The 22266-nt window shown below is 46.2% G+C and overlaps 1 protein-coding gene across 1 annotated transcript in view; it reads right to left on the reverse strand.

The window, feature by feature from the left end:
- The window catches only part of LOC144170440 (chitinase-3-like protein 1), a 68261-nt gene that overhangs the window by 1747 nt on the left and 44248 nt on the right, over positions 1-22266 (reverse strand). Inside the window, exons 7-8 of the mRNA XM_077700235.1 lie at positions 21196-21369; positions 1487-1609 (exon numbers count right to left, since the gene is read on the reverse strand). Coding sequence (XP_077556361.1) covers positions 1487-1609; positions 21196-21369 — 297 coding nt within the window. The remainder of the gene's footprint in view (positions 1-1486; positions 1610-21195; positions 21370-22266) is intronic.

Below are 22266 nucleotides of genomic sequence, written 5' to 3' on the forward strand. Positions count from 1 at the left end.
TACTGAAGAGTTCGTTCGTTCTGAGCAATTTGTGTTAGCACCAACGTTATTTTACGGACTTTTCTTGTTTAGTCTTAGGTTTTGGGAGGAGATGTATAAGATGCATATTTTTAATTTTGTTAGATCTTTCTTGGGAAAATTGTATTTTTTTAATTTTTCCAATTTCTTGGTTTTTCAAAAATCTACCCGACAGATTATCCTTACTTAGGCTATTCTAATGCTGTTTCTTAGGATATTCTAATGGTGTTTCTTCCACAAAATCGGCATTTTTGTTGAAATGCGGGGCGTTACACGGTTCTCGCTGTGGATGTACTTTGCAAGAAATGCTACACATTAAAATAAAAATATCAGACACTTAAGCAAAGAGTGAAAATGAACGAACAAGATCACTACAGTCTATCTCATTCATTGCCTTCACGCGATTAGCTAAAAAAATATTTACATGTCATATTAAAAAATACATATACAGGGAAAAAAACGCACAAATAGAAAGCATACGCCTATGAATTTAAACCAACTAGCCAGCATTTTGTGTTATTAAGGCGAAAGACATAACTGCCCATTGTGCGAAAACGCAGCGTGGTGGTTATTGTTGTAGTTGTTCCGTCAAAAAAATGGCTGCTGCTGTAAAAACTAAACAAAAAGCACATGATTGGTGAGATGGGGTTTCAACTCGTTGTGTACAGTAGCAGCCGGATGATCTGCCGTCTGTACTATACCAGCAAGTTGCGTGCGACAGAACAAAAGTTGTTCCCCTTGTTGCTGTTCCTTTCTTCAGAGCACATGCCTACTTGGGGGATCCATCCGGAATAGGGAGCTTTAAGGGGCTAATGTGCCCGCTTCGATAATTTCACAAATCTGTCAGTTGTAAACGTAGAATTTGTAAAATAGTGCATGCCGTGTGACACGTGAACGTGATGGCACGTGAGTATAGAACAGGTGAACACCAGCCGCGAAGAACCCTGATTCCAGGGAGGCCGTGGCGTGTGCCAGTCTGTTTGCTGACGTGATTCGCGCACTTTGCTGAAGAAATGAAAGCGAAGAAAGAGACGCATAGAGTGCAGCAGAAAAGAAGCCGGTCGAAGTAGCTCGTGCCAAAAGTCAGAACTGAAACAAACAAAAGCGAATAACTAGAGATGTAAATACGATGTAGCAGTAAACGAGTTCGTAATACGTATCGCCAGATTTTCGGCTTGAAAGCACGTGAGCAGATTTCAGCGCCCTGAGAAATTTTTACCCCCAAAAATGTATTTTTTTTCTATATTTGACAAATATATGTACACCTTTATGGTTTGCCATTCTTATTTTCACATTTCTTTTGTTTTTAGATTTTTATCAGTCGCAACCTTCTCGGCCTATCCTTCTCCACGGAGTAATTTGGCAGTACCGTTCAAAGACGCTGCGCATGAAAATGTGTAAACAATAAAATTCTGGAAGAATTGCATTCCGATTGCACTATAAGAAGTGTGAATGAAGCAGCACATACCTTCGCAGTTATTGCTCTCTTCTCGTTGTACGCAACCCAAACGGTCTTGTTGTAAACATACGGAGCCTCGGTTTTATTGTGATACATGCGCGTCGTCCCGTTCTGCTTCTCAAACTTGCACACCTGTTCGAAAAGTTTCCACATCAGGCATGATTAGTGCTTAGTCATCACAACCATGTTGACGAACCGGTTTTTTGGGGGGCTTCAGTTCGGTTTCGGGTTCAAGCCATTCGGTTTCGGTTCCGGGTTCGGTTCCAGAGCACCGTTCCGCTCCGGTTTGAACCAGTTCGAACCGATTCAAACGGGGTCAAATGGGTTCGGAAAAAAAGCACGGGTGATTTTTTTTCTGCTATTTTTTTCTGTGGTCGGTTGTCGTTTCTGTGTCATGTCTTTATAAAATGTAGGCTTCCTTGTGTAGGTTTCTAGGTCGGTATAATGTAGGTTTCTTGGTGGAAATCTCTTGTCTTGGCCAACACAAAGGGACCCTGGAACGCTAGCGCTTTTTTCAACCTCTTTCTAAATGTTGAACGCTTGCAAAACATAGTCAAACAACACATTCAGTGCTTGTATTAGGGGGTTTCAGCCAGAAATTACTGTTCCGTGCCATTAGATAACTTAGGAACTTGCTAAAAATATTTTTCTCTCCTGCCGGGTCTTGGCGTTTTTCGACCGGTGGAATTACGTCATTACAGCGGTGTAGGGGCTATTTGCCGTCTTTTCCTAAGTTGCAGTAAAGAACACATTTTATACCCACTTTACAAAAGAAAGTCTCCAAATCAAATCCGAAACGAGGGCGTATTCGCTGCGGCCAGCAAATCACACAGTGTGGCTTCGTGCTGGCAGTAGCTATAGCCTTCGTAGTACCTCCAGAAGCGACGTAAACCGTGAAAGTTCTTATAAAAAAAGTTGAAGAGTCCCTTTAACTGTACAATTCACGGCAAAATGTTTTCTATGGTAAGTCAACGATTACAACGTTAACTGAAACAAAATAGCACGTTCGCTGCGGCGCCAACGGCTGCGTTGTGTATGAATGTGAAAGCATTACTCTTAATGTCGGCAAGTTTTATTTATTAATTTAGTTTCATGGGTTCTTAAAATTCAAGTTAATTTCATTTTTAGCTCATAAACCCACAGTTTCATACCCTGTAGGTGTTATCTTGAGGAAAGAAAAAAAATTGGCTGACGATTACGGTACTCGCCAATGCGAAATTTTTGTGCAGCGCGAAATGCAGTCTCCTCGGCGACGGCGCATAGCTGCCGTGTCTCAGGAAGTGATCGCGCCATTAGGGAACACATGACGGCACACTCTGGAGCTATCTTGTAGCGCGTGGCCGCCGGGCAGCATGTCTCGCGTGGTCTCGGCATTTGCCCTCCCCCTCACACGTTCACCATACTTTCATCCCCCCAGCTTTCCTGCTCGCTCTATCTTCGGTAGCCTCTTTGTTCTTCAGTTACAACGAGACCGACGGTGATGGAGTACGCGAAACCACAGGAGCGGGCGCGTAAGGGCTCCGGTCTAAAACATGACTCTAGATTGCCGTTGCAGTGCCGCCTTGTGCTCCACCCTGTCGCCGACCAGTGATGGGCGCACCTCGTCTCCAAATAATGCATCCTCGCCTTGGTCTTCTGGAGGGCAAGTAGCAGGCTTCTGAATAGTCGGCAGAGCCCCAGTACCTCCGACGCCTCCAGTCTCAACCTTGTTGCATCTGTCTTAAACTTCTGGCAATGGGCAGCATTCCTGCAGGATGTCCATTGCCCCGTCCCTTCACTAAGCAGAGGACCCGTACGTCCATCATCGTTTTCGGTACCCTCGAGTGTCGCCATGGAGCGGCTTTGCACTTTGCAACCACCTGCCCATCCCCCTCCCCCTCCCTCTCCACTGGCCGGCTCGTGGCGCCCCCCCCCCCCCCTCATCTCCAAATCACGCATCCTCGCCGGAATCTTATGGCTGGCCGGCAGGCAGACAGGCAGGTAGTTTACTGGCAAGCGGGCAGCCTCTTTTTGGGGCAGGCAACTTCTCTGGGTGTTAGACAGCCTGCGCGCCCGCCATGTATTCTGGTGCCATCAAATGTCTACACACACAAGCGCGCACGCAGATGTATTTCCGCACTATGAGGGAAAAAAAATCCGCATTGCAAATAAATTGGTTGGTCCCCTACGCTTTTTATGTACCCATAGCTTGAACGGTGTTTTAGCTTTAACACGAGATCATAGCAGTGCTAGAAACCGAAAACTGTCCCGCGTCAGCGCAAGCATCCACTGTCAAGCGTGGCAGTTGGCGTTTAAAGGGATGTCATTTTTCCGAACTTCCACCCGCTAACAGACCGGCTATAGAAGGAATCTCACTAACTGACCGAACATAGGGAAGTACCAGTGATAACAACTTGCTAGTGATGCTTCAGTGACAGGCGGCAGCGATTGGGTTCTAGGAAAGATATAGGCTTAGTGAAGTCACAAGCAGTGGTAAAGGTCGCTCGTAGAGATAGAGAGAGAGAATTAACACTTATTGAATCGAGGAAAAGTTTCAGAGAGGCGTCCTCACTCCAAGATGCCTTGAGCTCGGGCTGAGTCGACAGCCCTTTCGATTAGGCGCAGCTGATCTTCGATGCCGGAGCCGGTCAATTCTTTCTCTTAAAGCTCCGTGGAAAGGTGGAAGTTGTGCTATTTATAAATGGTTTGTTGCAGCCGCCAACTAGGTTTCTGAGGGTCCCACGCTCTCCATAGAAGAGGCAAAGTGGAGAGAATTGTGCCCTATCAAAGAGGTGAAGCTTCGGGGGGTGTGAGCAGGTGTACGCCTGCAGGGCGCGGAATAGGTGGTATTCGTTGAAAAGTTTAGCTGTAAATTTTCTCGTTTGGCAACACTGGGCTCCAGGCATGGCCGATGCGCCACGGACATGGCGCGGCTTGGGCCACTGCGCCCGCACGCCGAAGAAAAAAACGCCGGCGTGCGTCGCCTGCTCTATTTAAACCCGACTACCGGTGGTGTCAACAAAGATGTTATTAATCGCACTCACATTGGACTCGAGGCAATACTTTGCGTTCGGTGAGGTAGAGGTTGTTAACGTGCAACACCGTCATGTGCTTAGAACGGACAAGTACCGCCATAGCGCGGAGCCCGATGTAACAAGTGACGGCGCACTCACACGGTTGCCTGCATGCGCGCCTCGCCAGTGAATACAAGCAATAATCTTTCCTGGTTAATCGGTAGCGATTTATGCGGGGGGAATACGTTCTACGGGAGAGCCTATAGTGCCGCGCAGTTTCGTAGTATGTGACTAGAGGATGCAGGCGCTCGGGCTCGGCATCATCAGCGCTGGCTCCGCGGGTCAAATCTTGAGCCACGAGGTTGGCGATCTCGTTGCCTGGGATGCCGCTATGAGCTGGTGCCCATATAATCCGGTCTGCTGTCGGTGGTGGTCTCTGATTGATTATTCGAATTGTAACATGCAATCGGCCGTTCGGAAAGTTGCGGCACACCTGCTTGGAGTCTGTTACGATAACTTTGGCGCCGCTTTGGCTAAGCGGACTTGCGATTGTAGGGGCTGTGTCCGGAGATTGAGATGCTGCACTGTCGAAGGCTGCAGAACTGTAGCATGAAGGAAGAGAACGTATTGAAGAATGCTATCGGGTGTCCTTCGCATCAAACCAGTTGCTCGCTCCTTATTTTTTTCTTTTAGTTTAATGGCTTCATACAGTCTCAACTCATGTATATACTCGTTTTGACGGATGGCCTTTTTACGCCCGTCCGTGGAGTGCGTCAGGGGTCGGGGATTTCACCCTTTCTCTTTAATGTAGTGATTCTGCCGCTTGCCTGGCATCTTGGCTCCATATCACACCTACACCTTCTGGCGTACACGGACGATATTACAGTATGGACTGTCCACCCAGACTTGTCTCGGCAAGCCGCTAGTCTGCAACAAGCTTTAACTGACACGCAGAAATGGTTTGAATACGCTGGTCTCTCGCTTTCAGTCGGAAAGACAGCCATTCTGTCCGTGGCCAATGCTTGGGGCCCTCGTGGACTGGATACGTCACCGATCGCGCTACAACTAAACGGGTGCCAACTTGGACCTTTCGACTTTATGCCAAAGGGCATACTATCGGAATTAAAAAAAAAACCCTTGGATGAATGTAAAATATGCATTAGGCAACTATTTATTAACTTTTGTTCGAGATGTCAATCTTACGCTAGAAACAACATAACGTCGTAAAACGCGCATAAATAAATAAGTTTTATAGCATTCAGGTGGTCATCACATAAAAACTTTCCGGCTGTTTTCTGCGCAACTAACTTTTCTGATTGGTCGAGAAGGAGAGCGCCACAAAATTTACAAATACCAAGTACCCCAAAGATATCATGGTTGGTACGACCCTCTAATCCACTTTAACCTACCCGGAAATTCCTCTCATGCAAATTAATCAACACACCAATCCCAATAATTTACATTGCTTCTTCCAGTAATCTCACTAATTCACCCCAATCTACCAGCTCATCCGCATTAATCGACTTTTTTTTTCATGCTCTCCTTAATTTTAAGGTTGAGAAGATTGAAGGTGACATGGAAATTCTGTCGCATCTACTTTAAAAGTTGTAATGAGAAGGCCCTAAATTTTTTTTCAATTCTCATGCTCTCTTAGAGAAGAAGGGACGCAAAGGCACTATACAAGATGAAGGGCCGATGACGTAGAGAATTGGGAGTGTTTATGTCTCACTGCTGTTTGCATAGAACTGCCCATTCAATCTAGAATAAGGGGAACATGTAGATTTATGGTTGGTAGTGTCACTGAAGGCCTTCACAATAGGGCAAAGATCTATTCAAATTAACAACACATTGAAAAGTTGACCCAATATTAAACACCACGCAGATGGAAGCCATAGAGAATAATCCATGATATGTTGCCTCAGAATAAACGTTTCCTTAACTTATTCTAAATGCAAAAGACAATGAGGGGAGATTGGCAGTATCTAATGCAAACTGGGAGTATATAGGACAACCTTACATTAAATTGAGGGGAATAATAAGAAGAGAACCTGATATGTTATTATGGAATTACAGACTATGCAGAATATTTCGTTTCGTAGTGCTGTCAGGCGAGGGGTAAAAAAATACACTTCTCCTTTTCTCTCTCTCTCTTTTTCTTATTCTTTCATCATCAATACTGTGCAATGCCGATTGTAGGGACAGGAGGCCGCTGTCAGGCAGAGTACATATGCCTTTTTACTCTGTATCCCAGGCTACTTCTGTCCGAATAAATTCCAACTTCAACTTCAACAGTTGTGAAACCCCGGAACCGGTTCGGAACGGTTCCTTCGATTCGTTCCGGTTAGGGTAGTGTTCCAAAATGGCGGAAAAATTACCGTTCCAGTTCAGTTCCTGTTCCGGGCGAAGGTTCGGGTTCGGTTCGGTTTTCGGTTCGGTTACGGTTGGACACCCTGATCACAACAATGTTCAAGAAAATTGCAGGTGTCGAATCATTCCAAGAACACGAACGATAGTTAATTAAAGCTTATTTAGTTTCTAAATTTTTTGTCAAATTCTGGGGGTTTGACGCGTCGAAGCGACGCATCAGCTACATTCGCTCCGTAGCGGTGGCCTCCAGTGTAATTTAGAATGTCTGGGGATGTGCATGTGAGCCGAAATATCCACAAACTTGCGTTTTCGCCTTTCGCCATGGTCTGAAAACAGGCAGGAGTGTGGGACGACTAAAGGGAACTGGCTTTTATGCGCATTTTTTGTTCATGCACGTTTTTTACGTCTTTGGTCGAGTGGCTATCTAGTCACCCGCCGCGATGGCTTGGTGGCTTCCGGCTTCCGAGCAGAGCGGTTGTAGGAGAACTGTCTCCGAGCCAGGCACTTCAGCGGCTATGTCCGGCCACAGTGACAGGGGGACCAGTCTGCCTTCAGGCTGCGGGATCCTGCTTCCAAATTCTCCCTACGGAGGACTCAATGATGGCGTGCCTTGTACTTCACTGTGACCTTGGTGGACGATGTAACCGGAAAGAAGGCTTCCGCACGCTGTTCCTTCAGTTGGGCGTGCTTCAGAATATCGATGGTATTGACCCCTTTCAAATGGGAAACGTCTGGCTGACACAGTTCCGGACACCTCGGCACGGCAGCGGCCTGTGGACGCCGTCGGACTGCAAGTGAAGGGGTGTTTTTAGCGTCGTTATCGACCCCATCAAGTAAGATGTTATAGTCAAGTTACAGTGTGTGCCGCTTCACGGCGCGGACTGGTATATACGCAGGAGATTTGAGGACTTCGATGACGTGAAAGATGTGCGACAGGACTCCTGGGGGGGCGTCAGGTTTCGAGGCTACAGAGTCGATGCCACGACTAGAACGCATGATTTGCGTGATAGCCTCACCCTGGACGACTTGCCGCAGATGTTCAATTTTTATGGAGGCTTAAATTTTGTCGTCATCGTCGTGCCTGAACTGGCGCCCCAATGCCTGCGGTGTCAACGGAGGTGGCGTATCCCGCGCTGTTTCAAGTATAAATCTTCGGACGCTTGGCGCAGGATTGTGTACCACTGTATGCAAGAGCCATCGGGAGGGCCGAAGAACCTGAGGTCAGCCCTCATGTCATGGATGAAGACGAGGCCGAGGCAGCTGCAGTGTCTTCCTCTGCTACGACCGGACTTCAGGAAAGCAAGGTGAATGGCGCCTCGAACACCGTAAACCCGCCCTCTGTAAGCGCGGCAGGCGGTAGTGAATCGCGCTAACAAGGATCCCGAAGGAACTACGGAAATTAATGACGGCGCAATTTTCCGGGCGAGCGTCTCTGCTTGGGACGAGAACGCGGCCAAGGACCAACCAGATGGGAAAAAGAACACGCGGTTATGCTAGTATGGCCTCCCTTCAAGATGCTGTCAGCGAAAAGTTAATTTCCAACATGATAAATACTTCGGTCGTCAACTCCATGACTTCTTGATTGATTGATTGATTGATTGATTGATTGTAGGGTTTAACGCGCCGACGCAACGCAGGCGATGAGGCGCGCCGTAGTGGAGGGCTCCGGATTAATTTTGACCACCTGGGGATCTTTAACGTGCGCCGAAATCTCGAACAAACGGGAGTTTTTGCTTTTCGTCTCCATCAGAAAAGCGGCCGCCGCGGCCGGGAATCGAACCCGCGACCTCGTGCTCAGCAGCGCAACGCCTTAGCCACTGAGCCACCGCGGCGGGTAACTCCATGACTTCTATTGTACAGCCACTAGTAAGTTCATTGTCCGAATGTATGTGCCAAATGCAAGCTATGACTCAGAAAATGGCAGAGTTCCTGCAAATGTTCTCGGCGATTTCCTCGGGCTTTCATCTTCCGCCAGCAGGCGTTGCATTATCACTGAATAGTGTCGCCCTAGCAGCAGCAGCCCCAACTTCCACAATGTCGGCTCATTTGGCCCCATTGCCGCCTGCGGATGCACTCCCGGGTGCCCCTCGTGGTTTTGAGCCACCTCCTCATGCAGGAATGTCATCTCCTTCTGATCACAAGGCGGCAGCCAATGAGGTAGAAGGACAGTTTCCTTTGCATCCAGATACGCCGTCCGCCAGTGTTGATGGCTCGGACGAGATGGAGGTAGGCCAGTCCAGCCCACTGTCACAAAAGCGCAGGCTCTCCCCCACTGAGGAGGAGGTCATTAAAGTTCCCAAACCAAAGAATAATAAAAATACAAAAAGAACTCGGTGCAGTCTTCCAATCAGTCTTATGACATACTACAACAGGCCATATCCTCGGCGCAGCATGGCTAAACATGACAAGTATACGAATTCTCCAATGGAATTGCCGCTCTATATTCTCTGCTTCTCGTGATCTCAATTGGCTCGTGGCTCAACTACACCCTGATGTTATCCTACTTCAAGAAACTTGGCTTTCTCCATGGAGATCATTTTTCATTCTGAATTTTCAATCTTTTCGTTTGGACAGACAAGGTAGGGGTGGTGGTCTGTTGGTTTTAGTACCATATGTTGCACCATATGTTGCACACATGTCCTTTATTTCCCTCTCATCTGAGAATGAAATTCTTGCAGTTGACTTTGACTTACCAGGAAATGTTTCATTTTCGCTTGTAAATGCATACTTTCCTAATCGGGTGACCTCGACTGCTTCACTGGATGCAGCTGTGGCGGCTTGTAAAAATAATGTCGTATTCGCAGGGGATTTCTATTCTCACCATGTTGACTGGGGCTTTCGTACTGATGCTTGCGGAAGGCGCTTATGGGAATGGGCTCGCGACCACTATCTCTCCTGTATGAACTCTAGAGTTGCTACGTACCTACGCGGCCAAAGTAAGTCGGCATTAGACTTGGCTTTTGCAAAACCGGGTCTGGTTTCTGCTTGGTCTACGGGAGACTGTGCAACATTTAGCGACCAGCTCCCCGTGGTTTTTGATATCAGTGTAAGGAAAAAATTACGCCCACCTCCCCTCGCGGGAACCCTGGTGTGCGACGCTGAAGGAGGTTCCATTGTGCGTTTCCGTTGGGTGGATTACTCGATTTGCGTGAGCAATCGTCGGGTAATTCGAGAGAGAGAGAGAGAGAGAGAGAGAGAGAGAGAGAGAGAGAGAGAGCAAGCGTAGCGCGGACGACCGTCGAATGAGAAACCGGCCGGAGCGCGGCACTCCGGCAGCGCAGCGCGCCCGAAGGAGAGGAGACCGTGGAGAGAGAGGGCGCTGCACATGCGCACAGCGCCGCGCGCAGTTGTTGGGAGAGAGCGTTCGCTATCGGCGCTATCGGAGAGAGAAGAGGAGGCGAGCGGAGGAGAGACGCAGCTGGGCGGACGCGGACGACAACGACGCAGGAAGGACAGGGCCGCCGGCAAGAGATGCTCCTCTCAGCGTCGCATCTAAAGCGTTATCCGTAGCAAACTCCTTCGTAAATATGCCTCGGTATGGAAACCTTATGCGTTCAGCCCTACCTTCGATACCCGCTCAAGATAATCAATATAGCGCCAAGGAGCTAGCATCATTAATACAGTATTCGGCCCCGCGAGCTAAATTTACTATTACTTCAGTCTTGCAGTTTATAGTGGAACAATGAATGTACGAGGGACTACCGTCGAAGAAAAGCAGCGCGGAAAAAAAATGCGGTATAATCAGTGTCATAATAATTGGAGGAATTTTAAGTATTTTCGGGATGTGTTTAAACGTACAGTTTAAACCGCTTCTCTATTCTCTCAAAAGCTTGTAATAGGCGTAAGCTCTTCAACTTCTTGCGGGTAAGGAAAAACGGCGTTACGGAACCAAACCTCGACTGCTTCATTCACACGCCAACTACCTTAAAAAGTCTTGAAAAGTTGGCTTTAGGACTGCAGGCTCGGTTCACTTCTCAATATTCTGTACTCGCCCCCCAGGTGACTGACTCCCCTTTAGTGAGCTCGGCTATAAATTTTCAGGAGGTTACAAGGGGTGAGTTATATGACGTGTTGCAGCGTGTGCCAGATGCCGCACCAGGCCCAGATGGAATTACAGTTCCAATGATAAAGGTGTTGTTCAGTGAGTCACCCGAAGACCTCCTGCATATTGTCAACCACTCTTTGCGTGCCTCCTAGATTCCTTTTGATTGGCGTCTGTCGAAAATTATCCCCTTGCCTAAAAAAACCCGGATTAGGATATGCATTGGATAACATAAGACTGATAAGCTTAACGTCTAACCCTGTCAAAATTATTGACAGGATTTTATTCGCCAGAATCGAGAAGTTTTTAACCAGTTCTAACATATTGAGCCCTCGGCAGGTGGGCTTTAGGCCAGGCTGTTCGATGTGGTCGGCGCACCTGTTCGCCTACAAACGCCCGGGCGAAGGATTCAAACGGTCCTTCTGAAACGTGTTGCCCCATCTCGGTGAGGCATAAACTAGGGATTGGAAACCTCCATAAGCATAAAAGAAATTGAAGAAGAAATACCTTAAATAATGCCAAATCTCCGGGACCCGATGGGGCTTGGTTTGACCTTTTATAAATGTTTAAAGCTGTCTTGGCACTTCTCTTGCACAGTGTTTTCAGAGTATCCATCGTAAATAGAACCCTTCCACCAATATTCTCCAAAGCGCGCGCGATCCGCATACATATAAGCAACGACAAAGAACTGCTCGCTACCTACCACGACAGCCAAGAGTGAATGCTGCCTGCATCCATATTACAAAACAATTAACAAATAAAAAACTTCCCAGTATAGCGCGCACACACACGCACGCGCACAGAACAGGACATTTTATCCGCCGGTGAAGAGCACGTTTTCCTCTGCAAGAGACTACCTAAGACAGTGGTGGAACTTAGCGAAGCCAAACGTCCGTTGCCCAACGCTCGGCACACCTCTCAATTTGAAATAATTAACACTATCTCTAGAATTTCAAACTGACACTCGGAATTTCGCATTGATACGTGTCTTAGCTTATTCCACCCGTTGCGGTGGCTCAATGGCTAAGACGTTTTGCTGCTGAGCCCGAGGACGCTGGTTCGATTTCCCGGCCGCGGCGGCTGCTTTTCTGACGGAGGCTGAAAGCGAAGACGTCTGTGTGTACCTGGTTTCGGCGCACGTTAAAAATCCCCAGGTGGTCGAAAGTAACCCGCAGCCCTCCACTACCGGGCGCCTCATCACCTGAGTAGCGTCGGAGCGTTAAGAAACCACACACTCAACCAAATAATCAAAATTCACCTTGTTGTGACCATGATAAGAGCGTTCGGGGCATTTTGATTCATCATCTGAAGGGGAAAAGTGCGCGAGAGATTGCGAAGTTGATGGCGCGTGAAAGAACGAAGCCCCTAATGACACTGACCACCCGTTATCAATAACGGGATGGTCGAATCGTTTTGTCCGCAATCAGGAAGCGTTATTTCTTTTTTCGGTTCAGTTCCGGGTCGGGTGTAGCCGGCTCAAAAAATAACTGCTCGGGTTCGGGTTCAGTTCCGCCAAAAATACCGGTGCGGTTCCGGTGCGACACCCTGCTTTTTAGCTAACAATGACTTTAAGGTATTTATGAAGGTTTTACCCAAGAGGTTATGGTCTTTCATGAAGACCCTTGTTGGCCCGCATCACACATGCGCTATCAGGAGAAGGGGAATCTTCACTAACATCCACACAGCGCCCAGTATCTTGGAAACATGGGATATAGATTTCAGAAAGCTTGCGATGTTGCAGGTAGATTTTGAGAAGGCTTTCGATCAGGTCGGTCATGTCTTCCTTTTCAAAAGACTAGTGCACGTGAGAATGGGGAAAACAATTCTAGACGGGGTGAAAATTGCCTTCCCTGAATGTACAGCTAAATTTATTACTAACGGGCACCTGACCCCTCCTGTAAGGCTGTGCCCTGTCGTGACTCCTGTTCCGCTTTAACTTGAGCCTTTGGGTACAAAAATCATCCAAAGTCCTCGGGTGCAAACATTTTGCCTTGAATCTTGCGAGGTGAAAGCATTGGCTTACACCGATGATGTTGCATTTTTTGTAATAACCAAAAGAGCGTTAGTAATGCACTGAGCATTACACAAGAATATTGCGGTATGACGGGTAGCACAATTAACCTAAAAAAGTGTTCCAGATTATTTTACGGAGAATGGCTAGAAACGCCACATAACTTCAACAGCATTTCATGGTCAATAGAGCCGGCAACTAGTGCCACCAGATAAGGTTACAGAGTATCGGCACTTTTTTCTCCAACTGTACCGTGTCGCCGCCATGATCATTGGTCAGTTCACACTGGTCAGCCAAAGCGAGATGGCCTTCAAAACAAATTCACGCTTCTAGACGAACAGAACTAGGTCATTGTCGACATGGTAAATGACAACGTAACATCGGCAATCAGTGAATCAGCACCAGCTGTCGAAGGAGCAACATGTGGGGAAGAAGCTGAAAAACTAAGAAAACTAAGGAACTAATTGCCAAACCAAAGAACATGAAAGTGTCAAGTACGGCTGATCAGACTGAATTATCCGAGCTGTGGAAGCTTATTAACAGAAGTAAAACAAGTGATATTCGTGCATACAACGTGGCAGCGATCGAGGAAACGCTGTTGCAATTGGGGGAAGCTTGAGAGCAACAAGGAGAACGCTAGCCATCGGCAAAGACAGGATGTGCGCACTCAGAGACGAGCAGGCTAACATCTCGCACAACTTTGACTAGGTAATAAAGATAACAGAACGATTCTACACCAAGCTGTATGCCAGCGAGCTTAGACCTAGGGAAACTACTGAGAGTGCAAGCTCAAGTTGCGGTATCCGACTAGTAACTAAACAGGAAGTTGGAGAGGCTCACAAACGTACGAAAGTAGGAACAGCTACAGGTGACGACCGCATAACCCTGGATCTTTTGAAGGGGGGAGGAGATATTGCACTGGAAAATATTGCTGTAGCTGTGTTCCGAATGCTTGAAGACTCTTTTGAAAAACGCCAACAATATCCTCATTTATAACAAGGCACATCCCAAGGACCTCAAGAATTACAAACCCGTCAGCCTACCCCCAGTTGCCTAGAAGCTGTTTACCAATGTTATAGTTAGCCGCATAGATGAGAGCCTGGATTTCCCACAACCGAGAGCGCAGGCTGCGTTAGGAAAGGGTACTCAACCACGAGTCCCATCCATGTTGTCAATCAAGTGATAGAAAATCTGCAGAATACACTAAATTCCTTTACATGGCGCTTAAAGATTATGCGAATGCGTTTGATTCCGTACTCACCGCAGCCGGGATAGAAGCACTAAAAGACCAGGGAATTGAGGAGACCTACGTAAGACATCTAGAAGACACATATGAGGAATGCATGGACTGGATAACCCTCCACCAGCAAAGCGATGAATTCCCGATCCGAAGACAGGGAGATACTATCTCGTCAAAGCTATACACAGTTCGTCTGGATGGGTTGTTTAGAATGCTTGGCTTGAAAAACATCGGATTAAGGATAAACGGAGAATACTTGAGCCATTTGAAGTCTGCCGACGACATCGTCTTATTGAGTGAGACTGCAAAACACCGGCAAGCAATGCTTGAGGAACTACGATCAGAAAGAATGGTTGTGGAGGTAGAAATATATATAAATAAATCCAAAGTAATGATAAATAAGAATGCCAAACATGCCCTCTTCAGCTTAGGAAACGAAACGCTAGAAGAAGTAAAAGAATATACCTACCTCGGACAGATCATTAGTGCTGACCCCAACAACGGGAGATAAATCCGGCGCAGAATAGGTATGGGTTGGGAAGCACTCGGCAAGCACCCTCAAATAATGAAACTTAAGCTACGTCGGTCACTTGCAAAAAATATACAACCAGTGCACAATGTCGGTTATGACATACGGAGCTGATACGTGGGGCCTTACTAAACACCGAGAAAGCAAGTTAGGTCGGCTAAAAGGGGAATGGAACGAATATTGTCAGGAGTAACAATAAAGCACAGGAAAAGAGCTTCCTGTATCAGACCCAGTCGAAAAACACAACAGAAAAATACGACAGAATGATCCTGTGAGGGAATGGGACATCCTGTAGTCTGTAGTAAACCCTGTCCTGTAGTCTAGTAAATCCTGTCCTGTAGTCTGTAGTAAATCCTGTCCTGTATTCTGTAGTAAATCCTGTCCTGTAGTCTGTAGTTAATCCTGTCCTGTAGTCTGTCGTAAATCCTGTCCTGTAGTCTGTAGTAAATTCTACCCTGTAGTCTGTAGTAAATCCTGTTCTGTAGTCTGTATAAATCCTGTTCTGTAGTCTGTAGTAAATCCTGTCATGTCTGTTTTCGTAGTAAATCCTGCCATGTCTCCAATTTCAACTTGTTTGGCATAAGAAATTTACTTCCCGTGATGTTTTTTCTATTAAGTACCTGAAGTATGCAGGATATGCATAACAATTTCAATAAAAATATGACCAACAAACATAAGCATTTGGGGTCATTCTTGCCTTTCTGGTACAAGCTTGAAATTGTTTTCAGTGAATAACTGATTTCAGAAAGCTGTACCAAAAAGCATTTAGGCAATGCAACTAGTGGTACATTCATGCATGCAATACAAAAGTTTGATGTTACGCAGACTGTACATGCCTGATCACAGTCCGAAAAAAAAAGCAGTTTGCGGTGCTTATCCATTTTATTTTCCTCTTTTTACAACACTGTTCCTGGGCACTACCGTGGCTTCACTTTTTGTCATGGAGAGGCTTTTACTGCTCTCTTATGTTGCTGTTACACCAAACAAATAATTTGTATTTTATTGCCAAATATAAAAACAAAATATGGCGCGTTATTTGTATGCTCCATGATCGTGCTGACCTGGATACGGTCAGAACTATAATTTCTTTTAGTACAAAACAGCTTTCATCCGCACGTCATGCGAAACTGCGCCTGCTGCAAATTCACGGGAACCTGGACGCTGGTACACGCCGGACGCGAAACTCGTGGATCCAGCAGCCGCTGGAACGTAACGCTGGAACACGCCCGAGACCACGCCGTCTCCAGCGAATAGCGTGGCCGATGCTCGCGCTCGGCCTTTTTTTTCTTTAATAGCCGTGTAATTGCAAACCCGCGTAGCGGTTAACAAGAAATACAGAAGTCATTCCTTCAGGAAAACCTCAGTAGCGCTACAAAATTTAGGCAGACTCATTTGGGCACTTTTCAGCTGATTTGGCCGTGCTTCGGAAGCAGGGCCAAATCGCGTCCCATCATCACGTTCCGTCAATGACGCTCAACCTGTTCATAAAAGCAAATTTATTCTCCCCGATAGAAAAAAAAATTAAACGAGCATCGACAATAACCGTTCGAAAATTCGTTCCTTATATTAGTTAGGGCCATTAAAACACAAGTGAACAAATATTTCTTTTACACTGCAAAACGTGAGAGAACGTGAGAAAATAAATTGGAAAGTCAATCTTTAGCTGGAATGCTTGCCTTTGTGAACCTTGTTCCGTTGCATTCGCACAGCAAGGCGTGAAAGGGTATCCTGTGGCGAAAAGCGCACGTCTCTGTGGTTCTGCACTATCTTGAAGAGTACGCACGCACGATACCTGCCGAAGTCACGCAGTGATCGATGCAAGTTCAGTCAATTGTGGAAGCAGATCGCACGCATTCCAAATCACGCCGCCTGCGAGATTCGTCGCATTCACTCACATTAAAGTGCCAATTATCCCAAGCACCCCGGTTAGTCGTCGCTGGAGGAGTCCTCACATCGAGATGCTTGAAATTTGGACCACTGATCTTGCTTTTACCACAGCTTCCGAAGCTTCAAATGTTGCTGCTGACACTCCGCGGAGACATAAGATGCACGTTTTTACAAAAAAGTTAAGCCTAACTTCAACTAGGCAAAGCGCCGATGTGAAATGTGAACGAGCCACTGGGCCACGCAGCCACCGCAAATTTTGACCGGGAGACGAAAAGCAGGAGGGAAGAAAGCAGGAGGGAACAAAGGAAGGGTAAGGAGGGAACCGCCGATCACGAGAAGTTGTTTCGCGACCCCTCCTCACCCCTCTCGATTCTTCGTATTGTGGTCTCCCCGTCCCGCGCGTTCTGTCGCGCCGCGACATGCCTTTAGTGGTGACGATGCTTCCCCGAACTTCTTCCGAAGGGCCGGGCTAGAGGGAAGGCGTGCGTTTTCTTTCTTTCTACATTTATTTTTTTAACACACCTTGGTAATGCAGCGAGTTCACTGGCGCCGTTTCTTTTTTTTTCACACAGGTAGCGGCAACTGGTTCGCTGTTTTTAAAATCTTCTTTTAACTATTTCGGCTTGATTGGACACATGTTTCGCGTGCTCGCTAAAAAAAATAAAACAACAGCACGCAGATTGAAACAATGGGGCTCTCAAAGACACCCAGAAATACATGTCAGAATGTGCACTGCAATTATTACACCTCGTCTTCAAAAAGCACATTTGCTTGTTTTTTATGCGTCCGTTTTGCCGAGGGGCTACCCTTGTTGCCTGATTCTTTTATCAAACATTGTCCACAGTACAATATATGCAATTGCGCACGCTAAAAAAGTGGGATTTTGCGGCACCGCACGGCCCGCAAACACCAAGTTTCGGAGCATCTGCGTCGATCGCGGTGCTGGAACACAACCAGTCCACCCCTTAACCGGCGCGCGGCATTCCCGTGTCCAGCCAAGCAGCGGCACCATACCATCCCGTACTATCCCGTTCGTGATATCCTCTTCGCATTGGCTGATGCCCTGTCCCCAAAGGCAATGTCCCATGTTGTTCGATGCTCTCCAGTACCTCCCCGCGTTGCTGTTGTTCAGCGCGGCGTTTTCCTGTGTATTCCATTCTTTCCGGGCTATTCCATCGCTCTCCTAATGCCGGAAAACGCGGGAATTTCCGACAGGGTAAGCAAGAGATTTTGTAGCAATACTGAACGGTCTGTCATGTGACACTTTTGCAATGGATCTAAACTTCTCTTTCACACTATAAAAATCTGCAGGGACTACAAAATGATCTGTCGCATGGCAGATAATAATGGTAATTACGGAATGCTGAATGTAGTGGCTGAAGGACAGTCTGTGGGCCAACAGAAGTTTGTGTTGTGCCTACAGGGTGTTGCACAATAACTGTAGTACAACATAAATGTCTCGTGCGACAGAAATTTTGTAGTTCTATTACAAAGTTTTTTGTAGTGGGGACTGCAGAATGTCGGTCGCATGATAGATAGGTCTGTTGTACTACATAAATGTCTGTCGTACGACAGATTTTCTGTAGTTGTACTACAGAAATTTCTGTCGCACGACAGGCCACCCTGTAGTCCCAACAGAAATTCCTGTCGTGCGACAGAAATGCCTGTCGTACGACAGATTTTCTGTAGTTGTACTACAGAACTTCCTGTCGCACGACAGACCATCCTGTAGTCCCAACAGAAATCCCTGTCGTGCGACAGAAATTTCTGTTGTGCGACAGAAATTCCTGTTGTGTTTTTCGACTGGGGAGAACAAACGAAAGTAGAAGATATCATAGTTCAAATAAAGCAAAAGCCATGGACTTGGGCTGGTCATGTAGTAAGACGAACCGACAACTGGTGGACAGTTAGGGTCTAGAAGGGAAGGCCCTTAATCCGATTGAGGGATGAAATAAAGGATTTCAGGTGTAAACTGTGGTCTTAAGCAGCGCCGGGCAGGAGTGGTTGGAGGTCAATAAGTGAGCCCTTCGTCCAGAAGTGTAGCTGAGAAGGATGATGATGATATGATGATGGCGCATACGCTTGGCGTCTTGGGCGAGAACTGCTGGGTCCTGCCTAGCCTGACGCATGCCCTAGAATGACGTCAACCTCCGTCCCCTTTCGAGAGCAGCTGGAAACAAATCTTTACCAGAACACATGGGGGGCGGTCCCATTGTTCACCGGTGCCTTATCATTCATCATGTAATTTTGATGCTTGTCTTGTGTTTTTTTTATACGAGCTCTACGCTGCATGCCTGATTAGGGTGACGCATGCGCTCGGCGTCTTGAGCGAGAACTCTAGGTCCGGCTTAAATTTTTTTTTTTTAAACACAAAATTTTCCGAGGCTGTCTGTAAAAGATCTTCCATTTACGGAACGTGAAATTCGCTTTCTTGATGTCAAACCGGACGTCCTACTCTACGATTTCTTCTTTTCTTTTTTATTTACAGAGCATATTGCCGCGAACCATGGATCGGATTTGTTTAATTATGTTTTTGCCTTTAACGCCTGGCTGCGCTGGGCTGTGTTATCTCTGTCCCAAGTGAAGCGCATGCTCCTTCCTTCTTTTACCTACAGTGTTCTGCATCTAAACCGACGGTTCGAGAATCACCCGCGCCAAACGATAAATGTCCGCAGAGCAGGCGCCACGGCATTCGATTCCCCGACACTCGCCTGGGCACGTCACTTTTTTGACTGCTGCTTCGCTGCCAGTGTATTGTTTGAGTTGTTAGGGGAGCACAATTTCGCTCCAATGAACTTGTTTTTCTTTCAAGACAGCTGCGCCGTATTTGGCTACGTGACAATATAGAAGAGCAGAATGGATGTCAGAAATGTAGATGTGAATGAAAAGTCTGTCGGGAGGTACTTTGTTGAACACCGCTGTAAACTACACGACGTGTTTATGAAACTGGAGTACGAAGATGAAGTAATCTGTGTTATGAATGAACTTTCTTTCTTAAAAGTTCACAAAACTGTAACCGCCAGCTAAAAATGTGGCGGTTTTTCATGTATGTTTTTTTTGCTTGCTCAGCTGTTAAGGCTGATTCTGATGTACTTGTGTTGTTGTGCCCAGAACGACAGTAAAAAAAGTCGCTAAGGAATCTGACACCCATGCGAGCCAGCCCGTTGGCCGAAGTTCGAATCGTATACAGGGTATTCTTCTTCTTTTTTTTTATTGAGCGTCTTTGTGCCGTTCGATACGAAAATGGTCAGATTCCTGAGAGAACTCTTTAAAAGGACGTATACCTCAGCAGGATAACTTTGTGCAAACAGCCAGCAGGTTCGAGTTCTGCTACAGTGGCTGCCGAACAACTGATGCGGTCGTTCCGCCGGCAACCTGAATAGCAAACTATTTATTATTTCATTTTTAATATTTGCAGGATACTTACATCACCACTAGGGCATTTTGTAGGAGGGACATGTAACATGTAAAAAAACAGACGAGACAAATACATTTACGAATTCATACACTTTTTCAAAAGCACTAAATCGTATTGGTTAATAGAAAGTACACCACAATGTTCATAAACGGCAGAAAAAGAGATCGTTGTTCGAGAACAACATATTCCAGTCACGTATTGTTCTTGGAAAAAAAGAATTTGAAAAAATATTTGTTGCGTGGGAATACTGTAGCACTTTGTGTGAATTATCAAGACACCGTGATATGAAGTTTGGCTCGAGGAGATACTTTTTTTGGTGATACCAGTGTGATTGTAGTGAATGCAGCGAAAAAAATTTGTTTAATCTTAATTTATTACGTTTGGATGCAGTGGTTCCCAGTTAAGGGTAGCTTTAATCGCCAAGATACTACCAAAAAAGTCGTAATTATTAGTAACAAAACGCGCTGCCTGATTTTCCAGCTTTCATAATCTTTCTAAAGGTACTCTTGGTATTTTTATGACAAACAATAAAGGATCCAATATTTTCAAAACGTCGGGTTTACAGCTTTGCAAAATATTATAAAAAATATCGTTTAACTCTTTAATGTCATTAACACGGAGTCACTGCTAGTTGCCCTGCTGACTGAGGGTATAACATGGTCGCTTGAGATGCGCCTAAAAACGAGCATTTCAATAGATGCCTCCTAAATTTCAGAAGCAACGAATTGCGAAGGCATTTCGGATTTAAGTTATTACAAGGTTGTTCAAACAGATAAAATTAACCAAACACATTTTCTCTTCCCGACGGCTTCGAGAACAACATCGCTCGTATATAAACATGTGAGGACTGCACCAGCACTACCTTGTACCTTACCATTAGCCTTAAAATTGCAAAACTAGAGTTGATTCGTTTGTGAGCACCTTTAACACGCTTAGAAAGATGTGTTGGCGTGAACACTATGGCGGATGTGGCTGGGAAGCAAGCAGATATTCAAGGAGTCTATGGCGTTATACGTTTTGTGCGAATATAGATTGGCGCAAACCCATTGATCATTTTTTCTTGTACACCTTTTTTAGGTTATTGATTGCCATTCATTTAACGAATTGATTTTATGAGGCATGGTGCCTAAGATGACGAACTCGAAACCAATTCCGATTGGCATGTGCTCTCACTGCAAGCTGCGACTAGGGCAGAAGCTGAGGCATTGATCTCAGTGAGGATCGTGCTTACCCAGTGGTACTCAATAAAGCCGTTGCCAATTCCTGGCCCGGGCCCAGTGGCTGGCGCCAAAAAATCGTGTTTTTCCGGGTCCGCAAGACTAAATGTCCGGCCAAACACTGGTAGGCCTACATTCAGCTTTTTTATGGCAAGGCTCTGGTTTATCAGGTAATGGACGGTCCAGTTCTGTGCAGCGAAAGAAAGAAAACGTTTTGACACACAGGAACAATGGCAGAGGTGACACGGAGCGTGAACGGCGATTTGTCCGTAATGATAGGGTCGCTTCATCTTTACGCTGCTTTCACAACCCTAAAATTAAAGGTGGGTGCTTTTGCAGGCGTAATACTGTTACCGCAGCTTCCTTTGTCCTTTGCTAAGCGATTTGTGCAGGTTGGGGAAATGTGTTAGCTTAAAATAACTGTCACCATTGCTCGCAATCGGCATTCAGGACGATCGAGATGACGTTGAGTTTATTGGTAACGCTAGCCACCGGTATTGGTTCGTGTTCGTCCGTTCGTGTGTCCGCAATCATGTTCATGTTTTGCAACATGATGGTCCCTCCAATTCTCTCAAATCGGTCTTCTGTGACGCTTCTTAAGTTCTACATATAATGAATTTCAGACTGTATGAAAGGGTCTCCTAGTTGCATTGTTTCAGAATAAAAAGAATTCCCAACGCCTTCCACGCTGCCACTTCCATGCAGAGGAAATTTCTGTGATAAAGAAATGTGCTAGGAAGAAGACATAGCTCTGCTACCTCTTCTGCCTCCTACCTTAAAGGGGCCATGCAGGCAAAATACATATTTGATTTATTCGAAAGATGTAGTGTTTTATACGGCCCTAAGCGCTTGTTCGGCAGCAAACGATGCTTTATTCATTGACAAATTAAATGTTTCATGTCAAAATTTCAATCCTCCCGCTAAATAATGTGTTTTCGTTACGTCGACAGTGACGTATAAAGAGCAGGGCCTTAAAACTAAATACAGCCTGCTGACCAGACCACGGAATCTTACTCCGTGTACCAGACTGCTCCCACCTCACAGGCGACAGATTGATTATCTTGTTTATCGCCCACTTTAACAGA

This window comes from Haemaphysalis longicornis, unplaced genomic scaffold (genome assembly GCF_048455015.1).
Source record: "Haemaphysalis longicornis isolate Haplotype H1 unplaced genomic scaffold, Haemaphysalis longicornis Haplotype H1 scaffold_2, whole genome shotgun sequence".
Lineage (NCBI taxonomy): Eukaryota > Metazoa > Arthropoda > Arachnida > Ixodida > Ixodidae > Haemaphysalis > Haemaphysalis longicornis.